The sequence below is a fragment of the Carcharhinus amblyrhynchos genome, chromosome 9, assembly GCF_965287045.1.
Source record: "Carcharhinus amblyrhynchos chromosome 9, sCarAmb.v2.hapA, whole genome shotgun sequence".
Taxonomy (NCBI): domain Eukaryota; kingdom Metazoa; phylum Chordata; class Chondrichthyes; order Carcharhiniformes; family Carcharhinidae; genus Carcharhinus; species Carcharhinus amblyrhynchos.
In genome coordinates, this window is record NC_137332.1 from 43,189,178 (window position 1) to 43,211,381 (window position 22,204).

At 39.0% G+C, this 22,204-nt stretch overlaps 1 protein-coding gene across 5 annotated transcripts in view; it reads right to left on the reverse strand.

Annotated features, from left to right (window-relative positions):
* Positions 1–13,325, reverse strand: part of nfia (nuclear factor I/A) — a 699,967-nt gene extending 686,642 nt beyond the window's left edge. For 4 of the 5 annotated variants that reach the window (XM_080195530.1, XM_080195522.1, XM_080195531.1 and 1 more), the window contains exon 1: positions 13,230–13,325. In XM_080195530.1, the coding sequence (XP_080051656.1) occupies positions 13,230–13,325 (96 nt within the window). The remainder of the gene's footprint in view (positions 1–13,229) is intronic. The other variant, XM_080195523.1, reaches the window with a different exon arrangement.
* Between the last annotated feature and the right edge of the window lie 8,879 nt (positions 13,326–22,204).

Below are 22,204 nucleotides of genomic sequence, written 5' to 3' on the forward strand. Positions count from 1 at the left end.
GGTGCCACCACTTCTTACGGCATTCACAATTAATTTTTTTTTTAGATATTAACAGGCTTCTAATGTTTCCGAGCATGTTATCAATAGGATTGTAGAATCGTACAGTGCAGAAGAAGGACATTCAGCTCATCAGGTCTGCACTGACCACAATCCCACCTAGGCCCCATACCCACAACCCTAAGCATTTCCCCTAGCTAGTCCCCGTTACACTAAGGGGCAATTTAGCATGGCCAATCCACCTAATCTGCACATCTTTGGACTTATATAAGTGATACAAGCTTTTATTTTGAAAGATTCTGCTACAGTATTATGGACTGAATCAGTTTAAGTATGTTGCATTACAAAACAGCTCTCATTGTTATTTTAGACTTGCTAACAACATGGAAGGCACAGGCAATTTTTAAGAGGTGGCAGGAACCACAATGGGAAAACCATTGTAGTACATCTACAATAATAATCCTTCAACATTTCACAACCTGTTAACAAGATATTTAGCAGTATAAATGTCAAAAGTTTATTATTCCAACAACAGACAGGACAATTATTACACAAAATAGCTAAATGAAATTCAGTAGAATCCCCATTTAGCCACTAAGTATTTATCAGGATTTCATATGAAAGAAACAGCGCAATAGGATGTATCAAATCATTTCCAGTGATATTTGTAAAGCTTTAAATGCCAAATATTATACAGCTTTTGTATAAAACATAACCTCATTTCATGCATTTCCAGGCACACATTTGTAAGTGGAGTCAAATGTGAATGTTCAGAGTTTGCTTGTAATCAAAAACGCAAGTGTCCTAATTCTCTCCAAGTATGTTTACAGCAAACAGTATTTTTACATTAGTTTGAATGATTTTAATATCAAATATATAACAAAAGCTTATCTTTACAGAAAGGTTGTACAATATTTGACATCCAAAGCTTTAATAAGCATCACTGGAAATGGTTTGACATGTCCCATTTTGCCAATTCTGTCATACGAGACCCTGATAAGCACTTGCTCTACAAATGTACATTTTGCCATCAATAAGCACTGGAATTTTAAATTTTAAATTTAAAAGTTCAAATACGTTCTGATGCTTCATGTCCCAATTATTAGCATTAGTAAGAAATTTCAACTTTAACTTATAAACATGCTTCTGAAAAATAAAATTGCTTCTATTCGTTCTGCTGTCCAACTTTGTGGCTTATATGGAAAATCCAGTAACCACATATCACTGCAGCATGAAGAAATTAAATGAACAGATGTGCATTGAATAATACATCAATTGCTGTTCCAATTTCAACCCATGATTTTTGCCACTTTATAATTGTTAGATTTATTTTTAAGTTTTTTTCCTTGCTTCTATTTTTACTTTATTTATTGTTGTTTCTGATTTCTTTCTAACTCCCTTCTTCTTATGACTTTCAACCGTGTAGGAGTACTATAAACTTGGCAAAGTGTTAAGAAACACTTGTCCTTACTTTGCTTCAAGCAGTTTCGATATGAATTGTTGTTATCATAGCAAAACTCTACAAACTGTATATAACTAAAACAGCTTCCATCTAGGGTTGCCAACTCTAGCTGGATATAATCCTGGAGGTTTCAACACATAGCCTTGTCCATTCTCAAAGAGAACCACATTCCTATATCAATTGGAAAACTATTATATATTTAAGAAGTTGCATGATGGCTTTGACGGCAGTCCTCATGATGGGATGATGATGTCATTGGGGTGTTTCAGAGGCTCCTGCCTTTAGCATCAGTTTGTACTCTGAATGTGCAAGAGGTCTGAGATTAAATCTGTTGCTGTTAGTTCAAATCTATGTGTACAAATCACAAGTGGAATTTTCCCATCCTGTCTGCCACGGGAGTCATAGGGCATGGTTGGGGGGGTGGTGGGGCACGGAAATAGAAGGCCTGTTGACCCCAGGTGGGATTTTCTGGCCTTGGGGTGAGCAACTCCTGAAAATTCCGCTCCATGTCTTTCTCTTTCTGTGTAAAACCCACAACCTTAACACTGTTAGGGCATTTCAATAGCAAACGGACTCTTTGTTACCAAATTGACAGCCACTGACGCAGTCTTACATTTTTCGACTCCAGCTAATAAACAAAAGTGTCGAAAGGACATGTTTTTTTTTTAAGTTGCGCTGAGATTTTTCTCTGGGGTTTCCCCAGCAATACACTGGAGAATATTCTTCAATTCATGTAAACTCCAGGTCAATCTTGGCGGGTTGACAACATTAGTCAGGAATAGTGAATCAGAGGGTATGATGGTGAGGGATGGGAACTTGAACAGCTCCTATAATCCGAGGGAGAACACCCTGGCCTCACCAAATGAATTTCAGAATTGATCTTTGAGCTTTTTCTACTGCATGCAGTTTTAATGAACGAAACATCCATGAAAAACAGACTTAATTCTACTACTGCTCCAAAATTGAATCCACTTTGTCCAAATTTCATTCCTTTCCTGTCTGCAGACAAATGGAATGAAACTATCTTGCTGGTGGAAGTAGTCATGGAAATTGTCACAGGGACAAAACTGCTCCTGATTTGGGCTACTCTGTACTAAATTGGAAAATTCAGAAAGATAAAGCAGATAACTGGTGTGGGGGTAGTTACTACACTTGTACAGTAAGGGTGATATTTGAGGTTAAGCCTCAGGAACATTGTTATGACTAAGTGGAATACTTTTACTCTACATTGACTGTGCACGTGACATGATTTATCAGGAATATGAGGTTAACAAACTTAAGGAAGGAGCAAGTACAGTTTAGTAATCAAGTGGTTAAGTGTACTACACAGCTCCCATTAGCCAGTATATCCAGCAAACACTGGCATTCTTTGGCCAAGTGAACAGAGCATCCAGATTCGATGACTACTGCATAATTTAGCAATAACATTGTACCCGTGCAACTCAAGAGTCCTTCTCATGATTAGAGATGGCATTATGTGTAACCCATCTTTCTTTGTCACACAACAAAGGGCCCCACGCAGAGACACTGGCCGCTGAGTGACATTTGTGGTCTGTACCAGACAGTTCCACAGTACCAGATGCTTCAGCTAGTAGTTAAAGCAAAAGAAAATTGGCTGCCAAGCTATGCTATACCAGGGCAACTGTGCCAAGAAAAAGTTTCCTTCATGTTCTCCAACCTCTGACCCATCCTCATCACAGCATGGGGCCCACATTCACAACCTACAAACAATTGCATCATTCATCCTACTAATGCAAACTGTCTACAATTTAACCATCAAAGGCCTGATCATACTTTCGCAGTCTACAACAGCAAAACTACTTAGAGGAACTACAGTTACACTAAAAAGCGAGACTAGATGAAGTATTTAATATTTAATTTCTTGGGAGGGTAACTGAATAACTAGATAAATCATGTAGAAGCTGCTTGATGAGTTTATGGTCGTCATCTGCAGTTCACACGGGACAAATTAATGTATGTGTTTCCCATTATGTGTGGTCAAAATGAATTTATAGTGGAAAAATGTTGACACCAAAATGACAACCAGTATAGTTTTGAAGCCATGACGGTGGATTTAGTGAGACTGTTAAATAACTTCCAGCAACCAATTTGAAAATTCCTATTTTTATACATATATTAATATAACATATCCTGAATAGTTCACTTTCAGTGAATCCGTTACCAAACAAAAACATTTGTTTTTATTTACCATTTATATTGATGATCTGGAGGAGGGGGCTGAGTGTAGGGTGACGAAATTTGCTGATGACACGAAGATGAGTGGAAAAGCAAATTGTGCGGAGGGTGTGGAAAGTCTGCAGAGGGATCTGGATAGGCTGAGCGAGTGGGTGAGGACCTGGCAAGTGTGAGGTTATCCACTTTGGCAGGAATAATAGTAGGAGGGATTACTATTTCAAGGGTGAAAAGCTGCAGCATGCTACGGTGCAGAGGGACCTGGGGGCAAAAACCCAGTCTGCAGGTGCAGCAGGTGATCAAGAAGGCGAATGGGATGCTGGCCTTTATAGCGAGGGGGATAGAATATAAAAGCAGGGAGGTTTTGCTGCAACTGTACAGGGCACTGGTGAGGCTGCAACTGGAGTACTGTGTGCAGTTTTGGTCGCCGCACTTGCGCAAGGATATTTTGGCCTTGGAAGGAGTGCAGAGGAGGTTCACTAGGCTGATACCAGAGACGAGGGGGTTTGACTATGAAGAGAGACTAAATAGACTGGGTCTGTACTCGTTGGAGTTTAGAAGGATGAGGGGGGGTCTTATAGAGACGTATAAGATAATGAAAGGGATGGATAGGGTAGAGGAAGAGAGATTCTTCCCGCTCAGAAAGGACAGCAGGCCTAGGGGGCACAGCCTCAAGATAAGGGGGGGGACAGTTTAGAACAAAGTTGAGGAGGAACTTCTTCACTCAAAGGGTGGTGAATCTCTGGAATTCTCTGTCCGTTGAAGTGGTGGAGGCTACCTCGCTAAATATATTTAAGACACTGGCAGATAGGTTTTTGACAGACAAGGGAATTAAGGGTTATGGGGAAAAGGTGGGAAAGTGGAACTGAGCCACTTCAGATCAGCCATGATCTTATTGAATGGTGGGGCAGGCTCGAAGGGCTAGATGGCCTACTCCTGCTCCTATTTCTTATGTTCTTATGTGACTCTAAAGTCATGGAGTTTTTGATTCTTTTTTATTGTTGTTTTATTACCTTCCATTCACAGCCTCTCCAGTTACATAATGATGAAGGGAGATATTTTTAAAGATATTATAACAAATATCTGACAGTGAGTTTCAAGATACATATAATTTGGGTGTTTCCCTGTGGTTCGTAATCCATCTAAACCTCATTATTGCACTTGAAGGAATTACAGCTTTGTGAGAGATTGCTAGTCATCAATTAATCTACATTTTAACCTGATGAGAAATTGCCGGTTATCAAATAATCCCAGGGATCTTTATTTGCACATAAATAATTAAGAATTTACAAGATGGCGTTCCACAGCCCGCATCTGCCCCAGACAATCTAAGCAGTACACACCTTTGAGATCCTTTTCAACAGGGCCACCAATGGGTAGCAGTTGGAGTGAGTATATGGTACCCTCCACCCAGTTCAGGTCAAAAGTGGCAATAGGACCAAATGTATGTTATAGGATCCCAATTTATGTTCAAATAGGCCTTGCTCTAGGCCCGAGGAACAGTGCCTTGATGTCAGTGACAAGTACTACAGCATGATTTTTCCCACCGAATATGAATACTACCAGCCCATTCCTTCCAGGTCAGAGGCCTGGAAATCCATCCCTACCTGTAAACATTGTAAACTGCCTTGGATTTAACTAATGCAGTCCTTATAGGTTTCTCAGAGCTGCTGCACTATCCTCAAGCTCGTCGTTAAAATCTGAAAACATTGTTTGTCAAACTCAAACATTTAATATTCCCCAAAAAAACTATATCCTATGGAAGGTATGTCTGTAATGTGCGGCACTGAATAGATGGAAAGTTAAGTGACACAATGTTCCGGTAAGCTAGTATATTTGTAAGCAAAATAAATATATTTCAAAAATCAAAAGACCGTTTGAAGTAAGTTTTGTTTTAATCATAAAAATTCATATTCATATAATTTATACCTTACTTCATTTAGTGAGACTACAACATAAAATGCTGTGATATGAACAACATAAAAATAGTCAACTTCTATTCAATTCAGCTTTACCAATTTTGTAGTCAGGAACAAAATGAGTGGGTTGTAACTCCTGCTGGAGTTACTGTTTATGATAAATGTCCCTGAGTTAAACTCAAATATACATATATATATATATATATATATATATGTTTGTATATTATATATATATATATAAATTGAGTCATTTGATTTAAATGAGTTTAATTTCTAAACTAACTACACAAAAAGACAAGTTGATAATAATCTTTGAAGGATGTGAATGTAAAAATATTTTCAGTTGAAAAGTTGTGTGAGGTTTGCCATACAATTAAGTGCAATTTATTAACATTATTTAATAATAAGCTGCTTACAAATGAGTTGCTTAATAGTTCAGTCTGAGAAGAGAACTGTAGCTTTTGTAACTAAATGATAGTGAAGGGCTTCTGTTACTTTCATTACAATCTAATGGAAGAATTTCTAAATTTCAGCTGTTTGTTAAAGTGCTGCATGTTTAGTGCTGTTTACGATTTTTTGTAATCAGTAAATGATGAAGGGCTGGCAATGATTAATTTGCTACAATGCTTCAATTGTAAAAAGAAAAATTAAGTATCAGTAATATTTTAGGTTTCAGGAAATATGGAAAAGTAATATGTAAAAGATGCTATACTTGTGTCAATACAAAAAGAGAAACCTAGTCAAAATAACCCAAAATGAAGGGCACAAGCTGGGTTAGAAAGGCAAAAGTGGGCATCTAATTGGTGTTTTCCTTGATGGAAAACCATTTAAGAGACAGTTTTGAGGTTGTTACTATTAACTTAAGATCTGCTATAATCTTCAGTTTCTTTCTATTCCTTTAGCATTGTTTTTCATATATATGACCTGCAATGGAAGAAAATTTGGCAGGTTAGAATATAAAGATTAAATTTCAGATGTGGTGACCGAGTTGTAAGTTTGGTGGGTAGATACGCTTGTACATTCAATCTGAGTTTTTGCTATCTTTTTCAGGTAAATATTTTGACAGCTTCTACATCACAGGTGCAAACTCTGTGGAATTTAATCCTGGTACTTAAAATCATTTAGTGCTGTAAAATAATCAACTGTAGTATTTCGTGTAGGAGGAAGATGGTAATTCCAATACTATTGCCAACATACAGGATCTCTCTCTCTTTCCCAAAGTAAATTTCCAGGAATAAAGCTAAAGTGACTCCTATATAATTTAGTAGATCGAACTGAACACATACACACACAGTCACACGTGACAGATACCTGCACAAATATTTATGCATATGTGTGCATACATTTATCATACCTAAGCACAATGCAGTTCTGCTTATCTTCCAAATCATGCTGCCTGGTGTGTGCTCCAATGAAGGCGGCACACACCTGACGGACAGCTCTGTTCCATTGCACCTGACTGCTGGCTCACATGTGGATCCGTCTGCTTGGTAGTTTTTGCTCTGTATGAAGCTAATGGAATTTGCAGTTGATTAACCTCAAATCTGGAGTAAGCTCTTGCCTGGCATAGCAGCTGGCGATGTCATGACAACTTGTATTTCTTAAGTGGATAAGACAGCCACAGCATTATTGTAGCACTACACTCAGACATTGAGGAGGACACCTAACAAACCATGGAGTGTAAGGTACAAGGAGATAAAAATAAATCAAGAAGGAAGAGGAGTATTTAATACTATAATAGAGTAGTGGTAAAATAATAAGAAAATCAGAGACAGAGGAAGACAAAAGCAGTGTAATTAATGTTAGAGCCAGCAGACTAACAGAAAGAAACTAAAAGTGTATTTACACTGCTTTGCACTGATACTGAGCTGTGGTGCCTGGTTTGCCACCTTAACTTCAGCAGAACCTCTGAAAACCTAGATAAATGCTTAAATGGAGCATTTGCTAATCAAGCTCCTAAGTTGCATTGGTTGATTGTAAGAATCCTTAAGGAATTTCTTGGCAACAGTGTAAGCACAGATTTAGAACTGGATCTGAGTCCAGAGCAAGATCCACCAGGGCCTAGGTCTGTTTGTTCACGCAAAACTTTACTTACAGGTAGAATGCAAATGCACTCAAGGACTGACAGAGGAAATACTGAAACAAAGAGAAAATGATGGAATAAACAAAAAGACAAAGGATGAAACCAAGATGCAGACTAAAAGAGGCAGGAAGAGTGGGAAATGTCAGATGACAAAGAAAAGTGAGAACTGAACATGAGTTCGGAAGGAAGACATCAGAGCAGACAGGAGAGTGTCACAATAAAGCCATCCTGCAGTCTTGAGGAAAACTAGGAATTTGAAACAAAACTTGAAAATAGATAACATTGAAAATAATGAAACCCAAAGGGAAGCAATGTGATACAATGTGGAATTAGGCAAATCACAGAAAGGATTAAACACAACAATTTGAAGAGGAGCTCTTTTCATTACAGGAGGAAAAGGCACCAATGTCTGATTGGAGTTGAAGACACCAAAAAACAGTCAGCCCGACATGCAAGGTTTAATGAACTTATATTTTTAAAGAACGGTTATCTCCAACATGATGTAATGAGCTCACTGCAATGGAAAATGACTTAAAAATAAAAACAAGTATAAAACATATCAAAGGTATGAATATTGTTATTAGATGAAGTGACACTGAAGATCAATCAGATGTTCTTTCTTCACTCATCAGAATCATTTTCCTACAACTTTTACCAGACTTTGCCCCCATTGCTACTCTTGGTTGTTTACAACAGTGCACAGAATCAGCTGGGTATCATGCTAACAATTTGTTAAGCTGACACTCTTTCTCCTGGTAACCATCTATCCCCTGCACTCCAACCCCCCCCCCCCCCCCCACTACCCCCTAGTCAGATCTTGACAAATAAAATAAGAATTTTGGGATTGCAAAGCAGACAATAGGAAGAAACAATGTCCTAGATGTTGGGAAACTGTCTATGTACTGGTGAGTTGGTTTCTCTGGCTCACACTCAGTGAGGTTATTAACCCTTTAACTGGAGCATCCTGTTCAATCTGCTAGTTGCTGCTGTTAGTTGCTCACCAAATTGATACTCAGCCAAATATTCATAAATACAAGCCACAGAGCTCACTAATATTTTAGCCACGTTTTAAAGTCGAAGTTAACTTGGTTATTTGTTGCAACACCTGAATAATGAAAGATTGTTTTGTTCAGAAAGTGGCGGGGCAAGGTAACTTAATTCAGTGCTCTCCATCCTCCAGTACCGGACTTGGCCATATCTGGCGGTCTCAGGGTTAGACAAAGACGCTCTTACCATTAAGCTCCTATTATTGTGAATGCAGGTTTTATTTGGACTTGTACACGTTACGGTTAATCCAACACCCCATGGTCAATACAGACTCGAAATTTTTAACTGTTACGGCAGCAAGGCTAAACTGATACATTAAAAAGTTTCACTTGCGTAGCATTTGTTAAGCTGACATTTGTTCCAGACAGAGGATTTAAAGTTTTGGACTATCATTTGGAAAGGTGACCCCAAAATCAGAATGGGCGGGGTGGTGGGGGTAACAGCGTCACTGCTAAACAAACTTTTCACCTGATATTGCATGGAAATGTTTCGAGGAAAAATGAATTCCGGAGATGAGAGAAAACCGCATTTTAATGACATTTACAGAACCGCTCCCTCAACTTGTCCACAGGTTATATACCTTGCTGAAAGTTTCCAGCAGCTCATACCGAGACAAATACTTTATTTAATGTAATGTGCGAGTCTTATTCAAAAATGAATGGGCAAGTTCCAAACATGGAATGGCTAAAGACAGGCACGGGGTTTGTTTTCAAAGAAATGATGCTTATAAGGACGGATAACGATCGAATTAAGTGTCCCCTGGCTCAACAATTTAAATTCGCGAACAGAAACATTCAGAGCAAAAACAAATGACAACAAACGTGAAACAAGTGCAATTTGCACATATCGATGAAGCTACCACGGACTTTGCAATGTCTTATCCATCAGACGGTCGAATATACTTCAAATAAATACACGCAAACAATAAATGTCACCGTGATAATGATTATGAAATCTGCTCTGAAGTCACAGAATTGATGGATAAACAAAAATAATTTCATTAGGAATATCTTTGTCAGTGCTTTGGTGCACTTAGAGGTAATTTACACAGAATCATCTTAAGGTGAGATCACCCCGAGTATGTGTAGGAGAGATGAGGACGGCGGTGCAAACAGACAAGCTGCTGAATGTTAAGTTGAAAAGCTTGGATTGTTTTCAAATCAAATCGCGCCGAGCATACCTTGCGTGAAGGAGGAAAATAAGCACAAGTTGGATCAACAAAGATGACAATGCCTGCTCCATCTGCTTTAAAAAAACCCCTAAATTCTCCATATCCAGGCAGAAAATATCACCGTTAGTAAGGCAGTACATAATGGTTCAGATTGAATTGCAGTTGTGTTTTGATCTGTAATATGGCAACACTGGTAACCATTAAATGATCATTTTCTTTCACTTATTGGTGCTAATTTGTGCTATATATGTATCTATTTGATCGTTGCCTTTATGTGTGGAAACACCAACAGCTATTATTACTTAATAAGAATCACACTTACCTAGACTGTTTTGTAACCAATATGTGTTATTCCAAATGATTATTCAGAACAATTCTGAGTAGAGCAGACTTCCCAGTAGCAGGTATGTCGTAGCTTATGGAATTTTATATTAGAGTAAGTCTTTCTTTGTAATGGGCAAATATAGCCACCTCCTCAGTGACTAGTGAATTGCATATGGAAAGGAAAAACTTTATTTACCATAATACAGCTACAGTTTGAGTTTTCATTAATCTACATTGTCATTGAGTTCCTTGCACAGTTTTTGTTTCAGAACTAATAAACACAATATGTTTTCAGGTGCTGTATGAATTATTTAGCAGTTTATATATCTGTGCAAGTTTTGTTTAAGAAAATCAATTAGTTTTCCATTTTGGAAAAAAAAGTGAATGATTCTTCCTGTCTTTATGTAATTGAAGATGTAGTTTCTCCTTTTTCCTGTCAATGATCTGTGTGTCAATCTTAGGTCAATTTCATACTTTCAGAACCAACCAACCAGGGATTCCTAAGCACCGGAGTTGAATTAAAAGGAGGAACATTAGCAAATGTAAGTTTGGAATTATAATGTAATTAACTTAAGAGAAACTGTCCAGTAGCAAATACCATATCTATTCTAGTGGGGTGAAATGTACTTAGTTACTGTGATTTTTAATATTATTATCAATAAAAATGCATAAAAGAAGACAATGAAAGCAAGTAAGATAAAATGGACCAACCAATTATAATAAAAGCAAAAAAAAGCACATTCAGGAACTTATTTGGAAAAAAAATTACAAGATTTAATAAATATTGTAAGTTTCTGAAAGCCACAGTCTTTCTCACAGACAATGAGGGTAACTAAAACATTTCAAAATTTTAGGTTTCTTGATTGTCAATAATGCAAAAAGCACATTTCTGACACAAGATTAGACACTAAAAAAAGTTTGTAAGAAAAACACAGCTGTGTGTAGATACTTGCTTAGAGTACGGGTCATTTGAACAGCGAGCACTGCTTATTAAATTTAGTCCTGTATTGCCTTTGGCAACAAAAAAAATCAATATTAAAAAAAGTTCCATGCACAGGGTTTGTTTTTACAGCATGTTTAGAATCTTTTCTGTGCAATTTAAAGTCTAGAGACAGAAAACAGTCTGCATACCACACCTTATTGAGTTCTTAGAAAAACAAAATTCATTACAGTACTCATTCCCAGCACTGAACATATGAAGCACATTAAACTCAAATCATGTAGTCATAAATACAGGCACTGCATAACATTAATTCACTCCAAAGCTGTAGTCATCCTATAGAAATCAATGTAATTGTCAGTTTTATACTCCATTGCATTTAATGGCAAAATTAGAGGCAGGCCATTAAAAGTGGATCAGAAAGTAGTACTGCATGCACATCTTCCTCTAAACAGCGGTGTATTAACTTCACATGGATCGCTCTTCTGTAAAGTTTTAGTACAAAGCACCATTGAAATTTGATGACAAAAAGTGGTAAGCACACGCAGAGGGAAAAAACGCCTCCTTTACTATATTGAAATGTTTACAATTCATTAAAAATAAAATTCTCCTGTCACAGCAGCAGTCGGAGAGAGGGGGCAACCCTTCTCCTGAAAATAAATTCTGCTATAATTATAGTTATCACATTGTAATTTAACTAACAATGGCACAATAGCACTTGCATTATTACTACTCGGCTTGAATGTACCAGGAAGATTCTGGCAGTCCTGCTGCTTCTGCCTAACCTGACAGGAACAAGCATGTAGAAGCAATCTTAAAAACAGAGATTTGAGAGGAACGCAAATAAATATGACGCAAGATCTGAGACAGAGGTCATGAATACCTTGACTTAAAACTCTTCACATTAATTCCCCCCATGAGACACCACATTTCCAAACTGCTTCAAAGGTTTGTAAAAGAAAGTCACAAACGTTCAGTTTGCCAGCAGAGAAAGCAGAGCAAGATGTCCTGTACAAATCCACTTGCCAGGCTTTATCCTGATATTGATGCAGAACAAGTAAGTTTACGGTCCAGTTGAAAAAGTATAATGCATTCATTGTCCCAACAAACTTTTTTTCCCCCTTTTCTCTTTCGCGCAACATCCCCCCCCCCAACTCACATTGGCAGAATTTGTGCTTGCCTCGAGAATAATAATGACTAAAACAAATAATCACTTTTAATGAATCGCAAGCTAACATACACGCTGAAGCACACAATTGTGATTCGCATCTCCGTCTCTCGCAACAGAACTCATTTGTATCTAGTACCACAATGGACTATTGTGCATCCTCCTGCATTCCGTGTATCCTTTTTGATTCAGCAAGTCAAAGGTTGTGTGGCTCGACTGACTGTGAATTGTGTGTTAACCTCTCCGCACTGCGCACCGGAACCATTCAACGACTTAATCGGACGCAAAGTTTCTAACAAACTACATAATGTAAAGGAACGCAAAAAACACATGACTTAACTGACAATAACACAGCACCCCACTATAATGAAAACAAACAGAAATTACTGAATATTCACATCAGTGGTATACAGAAGTACTCCAGCATACAGACAGTAACTGCTAGAAACAGCTATAACATGTTAAAGTTGATTAAATCTCAAGTTGACGACAACTCTGAATGTTGAAAAAAATATATAGATTTTCATGCAGTTATTTTAACCCAGTAAAAACACCATAAGTCCCACAGTCACTGAAATAATTAATTACAAGAATTCTGAAACACACTCAGTCTTGCATGCAGGAGTCTACCTGATCAACAGATACTTCTAAATAGCACAGCTCTAATTTCATGCTTTTTATATAAAAAAAGCAAAATTAACACTTTGTCCTGTCAATCACTTGTACTTTCTTGCACGATTCCAGGATAAGCGGGTTACTGTGTAGTGGTCATTGTTCAAAAAGCACAGAGGAGAAACTGAAAGTGTGAGATTACAGCTCTGAATAGTGTGAAAATCAAATGTTAATTTGATGAATGCAAGGTCTGGGACATTCAGTCAAAGAGGGAGGGAAAGTTAAAAAAAAACAGCTTTTGCTGCCAACTCACCATCCACCATGTCCTGGCTGAGATGTCATAGCACAGCTGCCATTTGATGGAGCTGTCGGAGGGTTTCCCGGCCATTATGCTGTCAGCAACCTTCATCTGATGCAGCTCACGGGAGATAAGACACCTAATTGAGAAAACATTTGCAATGGCATGTTGGGCAACATTGTAGCCCAATCCATACCATATGGAATCATGGGTAAAGTCTCCTTGACAATGAACCAATCTCACAGACCCAGTGGCAAGGTGAACAGGAACTGAGGAGTCATCTGTTCAGCACTGTCTTCGCTTTAAAAAAAAGAGCTCAGTGCTCAACATCAAAGTGAAGCGGCAAAATAAGGGTTTCAACACTGAGATGATTCAAGTCTGCAAGCTTTTGGTGAACATGGGGATTTAATACGAGAAACACAGGTAGTGGACTATGGACTGAGAATGCCATAGGCTATTAGCCGAAAATTTCTGCATGACAGATGGAACTGCTTAGAGTATCATGCAATGTTTTGTTTTTACAGACTTCGAGGCTGATGCAGTATCTGTTTCTACATTGCATGCGTAAAAAGCTAATTTTCTCAAACATGAAGAAAAATGTGCTGTTTTTTCTGCAGCTCCTATTCCTGTTTCAGCTTTTTAGCACCTAATATTAAGCAAAATATAAATGTCAAGCTGTCTTTAAAATAGGAAAAGCACTTTCACCAGAGAATGAAGATTATCTGTGTTTTAAATAGTAGAATTAATAAGAATTGTGAGGAAACACTAAAGTGTAAGGACCACATTTTTTTGCACAAATTACATTGAAACTCTTAAGCGCACAATGCAATATTATCATATAACCTTTATGCACTTTTAAGTATTTTAATTCTGATCAACAATCACAAGCAAAATTGGCATTTGACAAGCAGCATCCTTGTGTTTAGTCACCCAGAACACTTACCGGCTTATGTTACTTCGAGTTTTATTAAAATCAAACCCCTTTTTACCCTAATTACAAATTCTTTGCCCTTAGAGAAATTTGAAGACTGACAGAACTAAAAAAAGGAATAATTTTAAGACAGCATGGACGCTTTGGAATTGAAAACAGATATTGTCTTGGAGCTAAACTAAATACAAACAAAACAAAAAGTGTGCCCCGGTATTTTTTTCCTTTCTTTACTAGCAAAACATGTTGCATCAAAATCAATATCATCTTGGTGTCTTTGAAACAGGAGAATCAATCATGCACATCCATTTTAAGTTATCCAAGTCTAATCAATTCCTTATGGTTGTAATTGCAGATAAGTCCTTTATTTCTTTCAAACAACACACTAGGAATCAGAGAGCATCTTGCTCATGGATACAGGAATTAAATATTTGAATTAAAATGTAGATTAAGGAAATTAGAAAGTTCAGTATTTACCGAACATGACAGCTTCAATTCAACATTTTGGCACGAATTGGGAATGCACACATTTTATCCTTCTGTACTTTTTGTTTGATTATTGCTTAAAACTGCTTTAATTAAACCTTTCAAGGTAGGATCTAATTTAACCCCCTATTTCTTAAGAGACAGATTAATCTGAAACTATGCCATTGCCTCACTGTTTGGGAGAAATTAGGAAAAGTGAATGTTTCCTTATTTACAAAGTGTAGTTCCGTGTACAACTCTCCGAGCCCGCCATAGTGTGAGTATTTTTAAAAAGGAGCAAATATATCATTAATGCAATAACTGTGATATCAATAGTTAACCAGCGTAGTAGGTGCAATAGACTTCAATGACTAAAGCAAATAGACTACAAATAAATATTTTAAGAATTTATTTATATCCGAAGTTGCTCTAGCTTGAATTTCACATTTTAAAAATTGCAAAATTTCTGTCCAATGTTATCATGACAAAAAATGACACACTGCTCTTTTCCTCCCAAAAGATATTTCATATTTGATTGAGAATGTAACTTCCCTTCTGGATGTGAAAAATGAAAACCTTTACATTTTTATTTTGTAGTTTAATGTAAAAGGAAAAACAGCAGCAATTTGTCTAAAAGCAGAAGCTACTGCTCTTAATTAAACAGTAGCTTGCTTGCATGAAAAACAGAAACATCTTGGGCTTGCAGAAACTGTTCTGTAAGTGAATTTGACTACTTCACTGTCTCCTTAAAAAATTCATCTAATGTCGCAGGTGAAAATGAATGATTTTAACAACTTGTGGGGGGAAAAAGAGCTGAAAGAAAGCAAAGGTTAATATAATCTAACTATGCATCAGGTATAGAATGTCAGATCTGTCAAATTTCATCATAGTGTGCTGGTCTGCTCAGAGATTTGATTTTTCACTGCTGTCCTACCATGTTCAAGTCACAAACTGCCAGCAGCAACCAGCAAACAACCATAGGCTTGCAGTAACAGGCCTGAGTGGGAAGCCAGCCGAAAGAACCATCTGCTTCCGATTTCTAACTGAGCCAAGATGTGCAGTGAAGTGTCCTTACTGGCTCAGCCAGCCGCCCCACTAAAGTTATTAGCGTTACAAGTGAAATTATCTCTCCAAACAGTGGGGGTGCTGTAAGTCACCTCATGACAGAGCCGAGCAGCATCATTTTCACTTCAGCACAAAGATGCCGTTCTTACAGTTTCACCAAAGGCAGGAGCAACAGAGCACTCGCTATATACCAGGTCCTGCGTGTTCGGTTCCAGTCCACAGGAAGTTCAATGGCTTCTCTGTGACTGGATTTCATTGTAGAACAAAGACAAGCTTCTGTTCATTTTCTTTCTCCCTATAATGTCACATTGTGCTTACAAAAACAGAATTCTTTATCTTGCAGGAAAAAAAAATGAGCTTCAGCTGCGAGAAAGAAAACCTTGGATAAAATTATTTAATTCCAAACCCTGCAGGCAACCATTCAGTTAAAAAAAATGCAAAAGTTTCACCGTACATAAAACTGCTTTTTAGGATGGTATCGTTGGAGGTTTAGTAGATAATTTTAAATACGTTTAATTGCATGAAAACAATTTAATTCAGGAGGTAATTTTGCATTATTTTTACATATCCTAAATTACAAATCTAATAAATAAGCTGACAGCTCGTGTAATTAATTACTAAACCAGTTTGTATTCACAGCGGGAAATTTCCTCGGCCTGATTGTGACCTCAGGTGGGCTACTGACTGGAATATAACTTGCCTTAGAGTTTCAGAGTAAGAGGAAAACAGCCAGGCTACCTCTGCTGACCACCATGCTGTGAGCCATTCCTGGAAAATAAATGTGACATTAGCTAAAGTCAAACCCAAACTTTCCTGTGATGCCAAACATGGCGGAATAGCACATCAACTTACTCCTGTCTAGATTCATGCGTGCAGAGTGACTCTTCTCAGCCAGTACCTATGGAACCATTAATCCGCCAGGCGTCAGGTACAAGATTGCAAATTTAAAAAAAAACCTGTACCCACAACCTGTGAACAGTTTTCTCTCTCACAAAACAGTCGTAATTACTCAGGAATTGCATTTTTTGAATCATAGAATCTCTACAATGCAGAAGGAGGTCATTTGGTCCATCAAACCTGCACCAACTACTATCCAACTCAGGGGCTGTTCCTCTAATTGCACCTTGCTAAACCCCTGATACTAAGGGTCAATTTAGTATGGTCAATCAACCTATCCTGCACATCTTTAGATTGTAGGAGGAAACTGGAGCACGTGGAGGAAACTCACAAAGGCATGTGGAAAATATGCAAACTCCACACAGTCACCCAAGGCCGGAATTAAATCCAGGTCCTGTGCTAACCACTGTGCCCCCGTGCCACCCACAATTAATTCAGTAACATTAGAAGTTTAATTAATAGACAATAGAAATTAGGAATAATTCTTGTTACCTTTCAAGAATCCTTTGAATAATGAATTGTTGCAGCCTGGTACATTGGAAAAGGTCTTATATCCATTATCTGGGTACATGGTACTCAGGAAAATTAGAGTTTATAGTCAATCATTTATTTTTATGATGGATTTTTAGATGAAAAGTATTTAAGAAGGGCCTTAGCAGAAGCCAGTTAATGTGATAGATTATTACATAAATACATAGAATAGATGGCATAGGCACAGTCCATTTAACCCAACCAATCCATGCCAGTCTTTATTCACCACTCAAGCCTCCTCCTATCTTTTGTCATCTAAACCTATCGATGAAATGCTCTCTTCCCTTCTTTCTCATATGTTTGTCTAGATTCCCAAAAAGTGCAGATTCTCTTTTACCAATCCCTGCGGTGGTGAGAACAAAGAAAATTACAGCACAGGAACAGGTCCTCTGGCCCTCCAAGCCTGCAACGACCACGTTGCCCGACTGAACTAAAACCCCCTACTCTTCCGGGGACCATATCCCTCTATTCCCATCCTATTCATTTATTTGTCAAGATGCCCCTTAAAAGTCACTACTGTATCTGCTTCCGCTAATTTCCCAGGCAACGAGTTCCAGGCACCCACTACTCCCTGTGTAAAAAATCTGCCTTGTACATCTCCTTTAAACCTTGTCCATCACACCTTAAACCTGTGCTCCCTAGTAATTGACTTTTCCACCCTGGGAAAAAGCTTCTGACTATCCACTCTGTCCATTCCTCTCATAATCTTGTCAACTTCGATCAGGTTTCCCCTCAAGCTCCTTTGCTCCAGTGAGAATAAACCAAGTTTTTCCAACCTCTCCTCATAGCAAATGTCCTCCATACCAGGCAACATCCTGGTAAATCTTTTCTGTAGATTTACAGACATCTCCAAATCTACACATCCTTCTGATAGTGTGGCGACCAGAATTGAATACTATATTCCAAGTACGGTCTAACTGAGGTTCTATAAAGCTGCAACATTACTTGCCAATTTTTAAACTTGATACCCCAGCCGATGAAGGCAAGTATATCATATGCCTTCTTCGCTACCTTCTCCACCTGCATTGCCACTTTCAGTGACCTGTGTACCTAGATCCCTTTGCCTATGAATACTCTTAAGGGTTCTACCATTTACTATGTATTTCCTATCTGTATTAGACCTTTCAAAATGCATTACCTTACATTTGTCTGGATTAAACTCCATCTGTCATCTCTCCGCCCAAGTCTCCAACTGATTCATATCGTGCGGTATCCTTTGATGGTCCTCATTGCTATCCGCAAATCCACCAATCTTTATGTCGTCTGCAAACTTACTAATCAATCCAGTTACATTTTCCTCTCAATCATTATATATGTTACAAACAGCTAATGTCCCAGCACTGATCCCTGAAGAACACCATTTGTTACAGCCCTCCATTCAGAAATGTACCCTTCCACTGCTACCCTCTGTCTTCTTTGACCGAGCCAGTTTTGTATCCACCTTGCCAGCTCATCTATGATCCCATGTGGCTTCATCTTCTGCACCAGTCTGCCATGAGGGACCTTGTCAAAGGTCTTACTGAAGCCCATGTAGACAACATCCACAGTCCTACCCTCATCAATGTGAGGTCTACATGCTTACCATAATCTAGATAAAGATGTTTCTTCCAATAGATTTCTTGGTGACTATTGATGACCTTTAGGTATGCTCATCCCTACAAGAGGAAACATTGGACAGAAGTTTCTGACTGTTCATGCCCCACTACCACTGCAAGCCCAATCTCCGTTTACTGCAGCAGGTCCAGAGAATGGTCGGTGAATCCTGCCATGCTCTCTGTATCCACTCTATCAAAACCTTACAGCATTTTTGGTGTCTTAGTATGGGTTGACCATTTCCAAAAGAACTTCATTGTTTAGTAGAATAATTTTTTATGGGAATTTGGTAGGTCCATCCTCATTCTTAAACAGCACAATCACTTCTGCATGTAAACAGCTCGAGCTTGTGTTTCATGCTCTGAAGTCTTGAAAGCACTTAAACAGCACTTTGCATCACAATTTAAACTCGCCAGATTTTGTCATAATTTCATGTGCTTCTTTTCTGAAGACAGTGTCTATTGCTGGGCACAAGACCACGAGCATGGACAACATTTTGTGTAAAATAGATAATGACTATCAGCAGGCCTTGTGGTGAGCCCAATCTTGTTCTTACCTACCGAACACAAATGTTATTTTTGAGCGGGCATTATTAAATAAGAATCAGAAGTGACAGAGTAGGCTGATTTTCTATCCCAGACTTGGGAACACTGAGGCCACTTACAGTGATAGCATTGTCACCACTCAGTTCAGCAAGCATGGAGCAGGTACCCTGGCCTTTCTGATTTACAGGGCTCAGAATCAAACCTTAGGTTTAACAATCGGGGGAAGCATTTCAGCACAGTACACAAAGGCCGGCATTTTACAACCTAGCTCAGGCGAGACTCGTAAAATCCCGACCGAGGCCAATGGAGAATTCTGTTCTGCGAGCTGCGCCTCACTCCGAATTCCGGGGCAGGCATGGTGGTAAAATTCCGGCTTAAGTGTCCAGACCAATGCCACTTGAAATTACACAATGCCTTCAACAAGATAATAGAAAATAAAAGCAAAATACTGCCGATGCCTGATTTCTGAAATAAAAACAAAGCGCTGTGGAGGGAGCAACACAGTTAATGGCCAGAACTTTTTGGCCATTCTTAGCAGGAATTTCCGATTCTGCTGACAGCGTATCCCCACAGCAGGTTTCCCGATGGCGAGGGATGCATGCCATGGGAAACCCCATTGATAATGGCAAGACCAGAAGATCCTAAAAGATTGTGTGGATTTCTTCCCGGTGCTCTGGTTTCCTCCCACAGTCCAAAGATGTACGGGGTAGGTTGATTGGCCATGCTAATTGACCCTAGTGTCAGGGGAATTAGCAGGGTAAATGAGGGTTATGGGAATAGGACCTGGCTGGGATTGTGGTCGGTACAAACTCGATGGGCTGAATGGCCTCCTTCTGTACTGTCGGGATTCTGCAATCCCACCATCGGCCAATTGTGGGTCACCTCTGCTGCATGAAACATGCAGTGGGTTTCGCAGAAAATCCCCACCCATAACTTCAAGTCCAATAAAACTCTTCTTTGGAACTGAAGAGAGGTGGAAATGTAATGGGCTTAATGCTGTTGGGAAAAAAATGGCAGGGTCAGGTGGAATAAAAGAGAAGGTTAGGGATAGATTACAGGAGACGTTACATGACAAAGAAGGAATGGAAGAAAAAGTAAAAGGAGTGATAATGGCTGTAATAAAAAACAAAGCATTTTTCCAGATTAGCGTCAATGGCAAAAAAAAACATCTCTGTCTGAAAGCAAAACTGGACTGGCACTTGACAAACAAAATTCAAAATCTCTAATGTTGTTGAACTCAGTGTTGAGTCTAAAAGGCTGTAATGTACTTGATTGGAAGATAAGGCGCTGTTCCTCAAGCTTGCATTAGGCTGCAACGAAAAGGCCAAGGACACAAATGTGAGTATGAGAGCAAGGTGGTGAATTAAAATGGCAAGCAACTGGAAGCTTAGGGACTTTCTTGCAGATTAAGTGGAGGTGTTTCCACAAAGCTGTCACCTAGTCTCTGTTTGGTCTCCCCAGTGCTGAGGAAACTTTATTGTGAACAATGAATACAGTGGACTAAATTGAAAGAAGTACAATTAATTTGCAAGGAGTGTTTGGGGCTTTGGACAGTAAGGAGAGAGTACTTAGAATCAGAGAAACCCTACAGTGCAGAAAGAGGCCATCTGGCCCATTAAGTCTGCATTGACCACAATCCCACCCAGGTCCTACCCCCATATCCCAACACATTTACCTGCTAATCCTGCTAACCTATGCATCTCAGGACACTAAGGGGCAATTTTAGCATGGCCAATCAACCTAACCCACACATCTTTGGGCTGTGGGAGGAAACCAGAACACCTGGAGAAAACCCAGGCAGACACGAGGAGAATGTGCAAACTCCACACAGACAGTGACCCAAGCCAGGAATCGAACCCAGGTTACTGGAGCTGTAAAGCAGCAGTGCTAACCACTGTGCTACCGTGCCGCCCAGATGTTAGACTTTCCATAAGTGGGCAAGTCTAACATCTCCTGTGATTGGATGGGAAGGGGCTGAGGTTGTCGGGAGTGATAGAGAAGTGAACCAGGATGTCACGAGGGAATGATCCCTTCCTAATGCTGATAGGGAAGAGTAAGGAAGAGAAGGGAAAGATGTGTTTGGTGCTGATATTAACCTGGAGTAGGCAGAAGTGGCAAAAAATGATTCTTTGAATGTGGAGACTGGTGATGTAGAAAGTGAGGATAAGCTAGGGAAACCGTATCATGACTCTGGGAGGAAGGAAGAATGGCAGAAGTGCAGGAAAGGCATCAGAGCTGATTGATCATAATGTGGAGATGCCGGTGTTGGACTGGGGTAAATACAGTAAGAAGTCTTGCAACACCAGGTTAAAGTGCAACCAGTTTATTTGATAGTAAACCCACAAGCTTTCGGGGTTTGCCCCTTTGTCAGTTGAGTTGAGAGTTCTGGTCTCAAACAGAGTTATCTTATATGTTCAGGTACTGATGGACATAGGGCAAGATGATGAGTTGAAATTGCAAGCAACAGGAAGGTTGGGGTCATGCTTGCGCGCTGAATGAAGATGTTCCACTAAGCAGTCTCCCGGTCTGTGTTTAATCTTGCTAATGTAGAGAAGATCACATTGGAGCAACAAACACGATAGATCAAATTGAAGTAGGTGCAAGTGAAACAATGCTTCACCTGAAAGGAGTGTTTGGGGCCTTGCACAGTGAGGGGGAAGGGGAAGAAGTAAGGTGTTGCACCTTCTGTTATTGCATGGGGATGAGGAATTGAGGCTGATGAAGGAGTGGACCAGGGTATCACAGAGGGGACATATCTTTAAATTGAAGAACAAACAGAAGAATTAAACAGAAGAACAAACTGTAAACTGCTTTTTGGCAAAAAATGCTCTAATCAATAGATTTTAGGCATAGCTGACTTTAACAAAGGTCCAACAAGAATGGTGTCTGCCAACATTTGATCTTCTGTGAAGAGAGATTATCCTTCAAAGGTGCCTGTGTCACTGTTTTAATTTGTGCATCAGAAC